Raw genomic sequence first — 10249 nt, 5'->3', positions numbered from 1 at the left:
ATTCCTCCTAGAAAGTGCCAAGTTCCCTAAGTATTTTTTTCTTTGGATGACCCAAGTACAGGTGGCTTTATACCTGCTCTGTATCAGTATAAGACAGCTTTGTTGTCAAGAAAGTTTTGAGTTGAGGGCAGTGCTTATAGAATTTATTAAAGGTACACATTTGACACTTAAACAAATCAGCAGACATTTAAATTCTGAAGCTGCACAGACCCAGAGCAAATCTCTTCCCAAATGAAAACCCACTCACATTTTCCTTTTCCTTAGTTAATAGTGAAAGATGTGAAATGATTAAGTAGACTTTTAACAGAGGAGCCCTCTCTTCATATTGCTGAAAATGCAACAACGCACTGACCCCATTTCAAATTTGTGCACTGTCTTCCAGAACATTCCACAATCCCTGCTAGAGATATTGTAGGCTAATACAGAAAACTGGTGTGGGTTTTACTGAAGGTCAGGTTTTAAAGATCACAAAGAAGAGATGACTCTGGTTGACTACAAAGAGAGCAAAAAAGTGTTTTACAATAGACTGCAAATTCTCATATTCTTAGAAACCAGTGGAAATATCCAAGTATGAGAGTGTCAAATAAGGGAAATTAGTGAGTAAGAGCATATGCTGTTTGCCTCAACAAGATGTGTACAATGACAGTGAAGCATCTCAGAAGCACTCAGCAACTCTTCCCTTCTGGAGATTCTGTATCACAGTCCTCAGGATCTGATTAAGAAGGCATCCCCTAGGGGTGCCTTGAACTTCAGTCTTCAAAAGTCCCTGGGTCAGAGGCTGAAAATTGCAACCAGAGGAACACCTCTAGGCAGAAAACCTGCTTTGTTTGGCTCCAACAGTGTCGACACATAGTTTGGTTTTCTTTTTTTTTTTTTACATTCAAAGTTTCCAAAATTTAAAAATTAGGATGTTTCTACATTCTCTAGTTTCCTTTTAAAAGTTAGAGGATCTGGGCCCGTGGAGCCTGCGAAGAACTGGGACTGATCAGCTGGTACACATCAGAATTTGCAACCTCTGTGCAGGGGTCACCCTCATGTGCGTGCTGAGACTTTTGGCTCTCTAAAGAAGGGGCTAAACACTCAAAACGTATGACGGTATTTGTCTCTGCAGGTCTAGGTCTGTGGCCAGGATTGGTAATATTTAGCAAACCCCTTTGAGAAATGAACACCAGTTTTATCAGATGTAGTGCTAATTGCAGAAATTCACTAGATAAAACATATAGGAAATTCAAAAGACTTGACGATGATGTAGACTACTGAAAAATACAAATTGTAATCATATAAATACATGTTTTGCTGTTTAAATGCCTGTTGAATCATGAATAAGTAAATTTTTTTTAATTAAAAGATCCCCAGGGACTTCCCTGGTGGTGCAGTGGTTAAGAATCCACCTGCCAATGCAGGGGACATGGGTTTGAGCCCTGGTCTGGGAAGATCACACATGCCGCGGAGCAACTAAGTCTGTGTGCCACAACTACTGAGCCTGTGCTCTAGAGCCTGCGAGCCACAGCTAGTAAGCCTGTGTGCCACAACTACTGAAGCCTGTGCGCCTAGAGCCTATGCTCCACAAAAAGAGAAGCCACTGCAATGAGAAGCCCATGGACCGCCATGAAGAGTAGCCCCTGCTCACTGCAAGTGGAGAAAGCCCACGCACGGCAGCGAAGACCCAACGCAGCCGAAAATTTTTTAAAAAATTCTTTAAAAAAAGATTCCCAAATAAAGAAAAAAAAAAACACTGATATCAACAGCCTTCATAACACAAACAACTAGTTAGAGGGTGCAATAGAAGAGAAAGCCCCATTTAAAATGGGGCTTAACAATAAACATTAATAAAGGAAACTGAAGATGATCAAAGAAATGAAAAGCTGTTCCATGCTCCTGAATTGGAAGAATTAATATTGTTAAAATGTCAATACTACCCAAAGCAATCTACAGATTTAACATGATCCCTATCAAATTACCCATGACATTTTTCACAGAACTAGAACAAATAACCCTAAAATTTACATGGAACCATAAAAGACCCAGAATTGCCAAAGCAATCCTAAGGAAAAAGAACAAAGCAGGAGGCATAACCCTCCGAGACTTCAGACAATACTACAAAGCTACAGTAATCAAAACAGCATGGAACTGGCACAAAAACAGACACTTGGATCAATGGAATGAAATAGAGAGCCCAGAAATAAACCCATACACCTACGGTCAATTCATCTTCAACAAAGGAGGCAAGAATATACAAGGGAGAAAAGACAGTCTGTTTAGCAAGTGGTGTTGGGAAAGTTGGACAGCCACATGTAAATCAATGAAGTTAGAACATAGCCTCACACCATACACAAAAATAAACTCAAAATGGCTTAAAGACTTAAATATAAGACATGATACCATAAAACTCCTAGAAGAGAACATTGGCAAAACATTCTCTGACATAAATCATACCAGTGTTTTCTTAAGTCAGTCTCCCAAGGCAATAGAAATAAAAGCAAAAATAAACAAATAAGCTTATAAGCTTTTGCACAGCACAGAAAACCATAAACAGAATGAAAAGACAACCTACAGATTGGGAGAAAATATTTGCAAACAATGCAACCGACGAGGGCTTAATTTCCAAAATATACAAACAGCTCATACAACTCAATAACAAAAAAACCCCCCAACAACCCAACCAAAAATGTGGGCAGAAGACCTAAGTAGACATTTCTCCAAAAAAGACATACAGATGGCCAATAGGCACATGAGAAGAAGCTCATCATCGTTAATTATTAGAGAAATGCAAACTACAATGAGGTACCACCTCACACCAGTCAGAATGGTCATCATCAAAATTCTACAAATAATATATGCTGGAGAGGGTGTGGACAAAAGGGAACCCTCTTACATTTTTGGTAGGAATGGAGATTGGTGTAGCCACTATGGAAAACAGTATGGAGATTCCTTAAAAAACTAAAAATAGAATTATCATATGATCCAGCAATCCCACTCTTGGGCAAATATCTGGACAAAACTATAATTTGAAAAGATACATGCACCTCTATGTTCACAGCAGCACGATTTACAATAGCCAAGATATGGAAGCAACTTAAATGTCCATTGACAGATGAATGGATAAAGAAGATGTGGCATCACACACACACACACACACACACACACACACTAGAATACTACTCAGCCATAAAAAAGAATGAAATAATGCCATTTGGAGCAACATGGATGGACCTAGAGATTATCATACTAAGTAAAACAAGTCAAACTGAAAAAGACAAATATCATATGATATGTGGAATCTAAAATATGACAAAAATGAACTTCCATGAAACAGAAACAGACTCACAGACATAGAGAACAGACTTGTAGTTGCCAAACAGGAGGGGAGGTGACGGAGCAATGGATTGGGAGTTTGGGATTAGCAGATGCAAACTATTATATACAGAATGGATAAACAACAAGGTCCCACTGTATTTTTAATATATATATATAAAATATCCTGTAATAAACCACAATGGAAAAGAATGTGAAAAAGAACACACATATATATATATAACTGAATCACTTTGCTGTACAGCAGAAACTAACACAACACTGTAAATCAACTATACTTCAATAAAGTAAATAAATTTTTAAAAAAGAAAGAAGCCATTTTTGGCCTAAGCCATTTTGTGATCTAAGCCTGACCACAATTCTTGCCCCTGAACCAGTCTCAGTAGTTAATGATCTTAAGGGAAGTAAGGGAATTCAGTAACAAAGAAAACGTAGTCAAGAAACAAAAGTTCAGCAATAAAACGAGTCCTAATTGCTCCTCAAGGGATATACATAACAATCTGATACAGTTTTTAAGCTCTGCAGGAACTAAGGCCCCCACCTAGGTGGAAGATGGAATGATGATGTTGACCCTCCTGATTTCAATCAACTAAAGCTTGGACTCTGTCAACATTTGTCCCAATTCTATGCTGAATTCCCCTCTGCTCAAGCATCTTCATGAATATGCATGTACTCTTTGCTTAAAACTTCCCCAATTTTGCTGTTTGGGGAGACACTGCTTTGGGAAAGATCCCTCGAGTTCATCTTACTTGCTGCAAGTAATAATAAATCCTTCCTTCTCTCAAAAAATAAATAAATAAATAATAAAATAAAATAGTAACCAACAACAAAAATACTCAGGAATAATTTTAACAAGAAATGAGGAAACCTATATGAGAAAAACATTAAAATACTACTCAAAAACAAAAAGGTAGACATTAACAAATGGAAAAACATCCTTTGTTCTTGGATAGTAAAACCCAGCATAATAAAGATGTCAGGTCTCTATAGTTAATTTATTAATATAACAAAAATATCAATAAACTTTTTTATGATGCTAAATAAGTTGACACTAAATTCATACAGAAAAATAAACATGTAACAATCATTATGAAAACTCTGAACTGGAAAAGGCTATGAGGGAAGTATATTAAAACAATATAAACTCTAATTAAAACAGTGTGGTATTGGAGCATGACTACAGAAACAAGGCCAGTGGACTAGAAAATTCAGAAGTAGATCCAGGTACACATGGTAATTAATGTACACAAGCAGAATCTCAGATCAGTGAGGCAGTAATAAATGTGCTGGGGCAATTGTATACCAATTTAGGAAAAGATAAGAATCAGAGCCATACCTCATACCACATACCAAAATAAACTCTCAATGGATCAGAGAACTAAATAAAAAATAAAACCACAGAAGTATCAGAAGAAAACTTGAGTGAATTCCTCTAAAACCAGTTTTAGGAAAGAATTTCAGAGTATGATTCAAGATCCACATGTAAAAACAATGAATAATAAATTCAAATTATATATATATTCTTTTTTTTTAAACATGGAATGCATCACAAATTTGTGTGTCACCCTTGCACAGGGGCCATGCTTATCTTCTCTGTATTGTTCCAATTTTAGCATATGTGCTGCCAAAGCGAGCAATATATATATATATATATATATATATATATATATATATATATATATATTCTTAAGTCTTTTACTGGTCAACGAATTGGGAGAAAATATAACATATTACACAGGTAAAAGACGAATATCCTTAATATGTAAAGAATGCTTACAAATTAATTTTTAAAAGGACAAAAACCCTAAAAGCAAAATGGGCAAAAGACATGAATAGACAATTCACTGTAATGTCCCTTAAATATATGACGAAATTATCAATTTCACTTAGAAAGGCAAAGTAAAACTACACTGAGATAACATTTCTCACCTATGAAATCAGCAGAGAAGTCTGACAACACACTCTGGTGCAGACACTCTTGTAAGTTGCCAGTAGGAGTGCAAAATACTACAACCCTCATAAAGCAGAATTCAGTAATTTTAAAACAAAATTACATAGCATTTACCTTTTAATCCCAAAATCCCACTTCTAGTAATTTACTCTAAATACACACCTTCAACCATACAAAAATACATATGCATAAGTTATTCACTGCAGCATTTTTTAGTTGAAAAATATTGGAAACAACTTAAATACTTGTGTGTGTATATATATATGTGCATATATATACACACACACATATATAGCATGGCAAAAACTGGATAAAGATGTGCAAAAGAATGAAATTGGACCCCTACTTTACACCACTCACAAAAACTAACTCAAAATGGATAAAAACTTAAACATTAGACCTGAAATGGTAAAAATCTTAGAAGAAAACATAGGGGAAGCTCATTGACATTGATCTTGGCAAAATTTTTTTGTATCTGACACCAAAAGCACAAGCAAAAGAAAAATAACTGGAACTACATGAAACCAAAAAGCTTCTGCACAGCAAAAGAAACAATCAACGGAATGAAGAGGCAATCTATGGAATGGGAGAAAATATTTGCAAATCATATATTTAATTAGGGGTTAATACCCAAAATACATAAAGAACCCATACAACTTAATAGCAAAAAACCCAAACAATCCAATAAAAAAAATGGGCAGAAACTGAACAGACATTTTTCCAAAGATGACATACAAATAGCCAACAAGTACATACATGAAAAGGTGCTTGACATCACTAATCATAAGGGAAATGAAAATCAAAACCACAATAAAAGTAAAACCAAACAAAAAATAAAACAAAAGTAAAAAAACAACAACAAAAAAAACAAAAAACAAGAGAACCAAACAAAAGAACCTGAAAAAAAACAAACAATAAAAACGAAAGTAACAAAAACAGAAAGCAAACTAAAAAAAAAGCAAACAGAAAACAAACACACAAAAATGATTAAAAAAACAAACCCACAATAAGATATCTCCTCACACCTATAAGAATGGCTATCATCAAAAAGTCAAGAGATAACAAGTGTTAACGAGGATGTGGAGAAAAGGGAACCCTTGTGCACTGTTGGTGGCATTGTTAATTGGTACAGCCATTATGGAAAACAGTGTGGAAGTTCCTCAAAAAATTAAAAATATAACTACCATATGATCTAAGATTCCCACTTCAGGGTATATATCAAAAGGAAATGAAAACAGGATCTCAGAGAGATATCTGCACTCCCATGTTAACTGCAGCACTATTCATAAGAACCAAGATATGGAAACAACCAAAGTATATGTCAACACATGAATGGATGAAGAAGATGTGATTGAGATACACAGATACATATCATATTCCACTGTATACATATACAGTGGGATATTATTCAGCCATGAGAAAGAAGGAAATCATGCCATTTGTGACAACATGGATGAACCTGGAAGGTATTACATTGAGAAATACAAGTGAGACAAATTAAGACAAATACTGTATGATATCACTTATATGTGGAATCTAAAAAAGCTGAGGGGACTTCCCTGGTGGCGCAGTGGTTAAGAATCTGCCTGCCAATGCAGGGGACATGGGTTTGAGCCCTTGTCCAGGAAGATCACACACGTCACAGAGCAACTAAGCCCATGCGCCACAACTACTGAGCCTGCACTCTAGAACTTGTGAGCCACAACTACTGAGCCCACGTGCCACAACTACTGAAGCCCACAAGTCTAGAGCCCACGCTCTGCAACAAGAGAAGCCACCACAATGAGAAGCCTGTGCACTGCAACAAACAGTAGCCCCCGCTCACTGCAGCTAGAAAAAGCCCATGCAGCAATGAAGACCCAATGCAGCCAAAAAAAATAACAAATAAAGCAATTTTTAAAAAATTAAAAAACTAAAAAATAAAAAAAATAAATAAAAAAGCTGGGAGGTGGAGCAAATGGGAAGATGGTAAAAGGGTACAAATTTCCAGTTATAAGATGAATAACTTCTTGCAATTATAGGTAATATTTTATTTTATACTTGCAAGTTGCTAAGTGAGAAGATCTTAAATGTTTTCACCACAAAAAAGAAATGGTAATTATATGATGTGACAGAGGAATTAACCATCCATCACTTAATGCTATGATGGTAACCATTTTGCAGTATATAAGTATATCAAATCAACATGTTGTATGCCTTATAAACTTATACAACATTATATGTCAATTATATCTCAACAAAGTAGGGGTGGGGGAAGAAATGGCCTTGGAAAAAAGGGAAGCATCTTAGATACTTATGCCATCTATACTTACGTGTCTGCATTTGTGTTTGACTGAGAGCTTAGAGAGTTATCCAACTCATTCTCACTTTCTTCTGACTGGCCGTTAACAGTTCCTTCTCGCTGGTGATCATCTACTTCATTAAGAGCCTTTATCAACACAACAATAAAATAATAACACAGGGTGGTTATATACACACTCATCCTTTCTTTTTGTCATAATAGAAGAGAGATCCCTCCTTCTAAGGCTACTCCCTTCACATGTGGTCTAGAACCCAAACCCTCTTACCTCCTTCTAATCTATCAATTGCCCCTTCTCTCTCCTGCATCTTCAACTTCTCCTTACTGGCTTCAGCTCATCCACATTTAAATTTAAGTCTTTGCCATCTTATCCGTACCCTACACTCACCGCGAGCTACCATCTACTCTTTCTGTGCAGCAAACTTCTTGAAAGAGCTGCCCACCACTTCTCATTCACCATTTATGCCCTGCAACTTTGCTTCTGCCCTGCCACCCCATTTAAGCTGTTCTCTACATGGTCAACATCAACACAACTGTCCCCAAATCAAATGCATACTTCTGTCTTTGCCTTCCCTCACTTCTGACTCATTAGACATCAATGAACACTCATTTCTTTCCCTCAAAATCTTCTTTTGAGGAAGATAAACTTTTCTTTTCCACTTCCATGATACCATATTTTCTTGGTTTTTCTTCTTTTGGCCATTCCTTCCCAATCTCCTTTATTGGTTCTTTTCCTACCCTTCCCTTTTTCTGATGTCACTCAAGGTTCACCCTTTGGACCGTTTCTCCTCTCATCTGACTCATTTTCTGTATGATTATATCTAATTCCAAGGTGCAATTATGAGCCAAATGCTGTTAATTTCCAAATTTCTAGTTTCACTCAGATCTCTCTGAGCCCTCAACATTTATATCCAACTGCCTAAAAGATATTCCTAGGAGAACACCCTATACACATATATTCAACAAGTCTAAAATTCATCATTTTCCTAAGCCTCTACTATCATTCTTCCAGAAACCTTGTTCCTGTCATGTTACCAAGACCATAAACAGCATCACTATCTACTCAGGTTCTCAAGCCAGCAAACTGGAAATTATCCGTCTTCCTCATCCATCACATCCAATCAATCACCCAATCCTGTCAATTCTATCCCTTCTTAATCTCTCAAATCTATCCCTTTTCCCCTCTACCTCCTTCCCTACTGCTACTGCTTTGGGTCAGTCCTCACCACTTCTCACTAAGAGTCCAATGTGAGTCTTCTAACCAGATCCTCTCACCAGTCTTGTCCCTCCCTCCCCAATCCATCTTCCACGTTACTGTCAATTTTGCCATGACTGTACTCTTCTTAAAATCCTTTAGTGGCTCTACTCTTGCTTTCTGGTTCCTTAGCCCTTCGTGACCCAGCTCCTTCTTGTCTCTCTTACCTTGCCTCTTGCCACTTCCCAACCTTCCTCAGAGACCATGATCATTTGAAAGCTAACTTTTTAATAAGTGCCAAAACATACACGGCTTTTGGCTAGGGATATAGCTAATGGACTTTGGCTATTAAAAATATGTGGGGCTTCCCTGGTGGCGCAGTGGATGAGAATCCGCCTGCGGATGCAGGGGACACGGGTTCGTGCCCCGGTCCGGGAAGATCCCACATGCCGCGGAGCGGCTGGGCCCGTGAGCCATGGCCGCTGAGCCTGCACGTTCAGAGCCTGTGCTCCGCAACGGGAGAGGCCACAGCAGTGAGAGGCCCACGTACCACCAAAAAAAATAAAAATTAAAAAAAATTAAAAATAAAAATATGTGTAACATTCTACTTAATTGCCTTTATAAGTAGAAAACGGTATATTTATATGATTCTGGACCTTGTAATTCCCTAGGATCATCCATCTAATTGATGATTCTCCTTCTTTTCATAAAAGATACAAATAACTTAGGAAATTGCATTAAACAGGTACTGAGACCTAGTCATTCTTAAAAAGTTGATTTATTTTAGTATTAAATTCTTCATGGGCTTTTAAAAAATGTTTCTTATCTCAAAATTCTAAACATTTTGATTAATTAAGAGTTCCAATTAGATTAAGATACAGCTAATAAATGTTTTACTACTATACTTTCCCCATGTACCTAGTCAATAAATTCAAAGTTTCTTGGGTAGCTGCTTTTTAAACATACTAATACATTAGAAGGGACAAAGGTATTTTTAAAGAAATATTCAAGTCTGTTCCATAGTGACTAATTCACTGACTTTCAGATATAGTCTAAAATATTCTTTTTGGGCTTCCCTGGTGGCGCAGTGGTTAAGAATCCACCTGCCAATGCAGGGGACAGGGGTTCGATCCCTGGTCCAGGAAGATTCCACATGCCGCAGAGCAACTAAGCCCGTGGCCACACCTACTTGAGCCTGCGTTCTAGAGCACCGATGCCACAACTACTGAAGCCCACGTGCTCTGGGGCCTGTGCTCCGCAACAAGAGAAGCCACTGCAATGAGAAGCTCCCAACGAAGAATAGCCCCCACTCGCTGCAACTACAGAAAGCCCATGTGCAGCAACGAAGACCCAAAGCACCAAAAATAAATAAATAATATAAATAAATTTATTTTTTAAAAAAAGAAGGGACAAAGAATTAATGAAGAACTAATATCTGGTATTATGCTCAACACTTTACATAATCTATCTGAGCTGATCCTCACAACAA

The 10249-nt window shown here is 37.2% G+C and overlaps 1 protein-coding gene and 1 non-coding gene across 14 annotated transcripts in view; both read right to left on the bottom strand.

Moving 5' to 3' along the window:
- Positions 1–10249, bottom strand: part of SPICE1 (spindle and centriole associated protein 1) — a 91107-nt gene that overhangs the window by 44506 nt on the left and 36352 nt on the right. For all 13 annotated transcript variants that reach the window (XM_067034625.1, XM_059063863.2, XM_067034627.1 and 10 more), the window contains one exon: positions 7579–7694. In XM_067034625.1, the coding sequence (XP_066890726.1) occupies positions 7579–7694 (116 nt within the window). The remainder of the gene's footprint in view (positions 1–7578; positions 7695–10249) is intronic.
- On the bottom strand, positions 4846–4952 carry LOC131757917 (U6 spliceosomal RNA). The gene has a single exon (XR_009336064.1). It is a non-coding gene; the product is annotated as a U6 spliceosomal RNA (small nuclear RNA).

The sequence above is a fragment of the Kogia breviceps genome, chromosome 5, assembly GCF_026419965.1.
Source record: "Kogia breviceps isolate mKogBre1 chromosome 5, mKogBre1 haplotype 1, whole genome shotgun sequence".
Classification (NCBI taxonomy): Eukaryota; Metazoa; Chordata; class Mammalia; order Artiodactyla; family Physeteridae; genus Kogia; species Kogia breviceps.
Note: the sequence above shows the minus strand (reverse complement) of the source record. Positions and strands in the feature narration are given on the sequence as shown.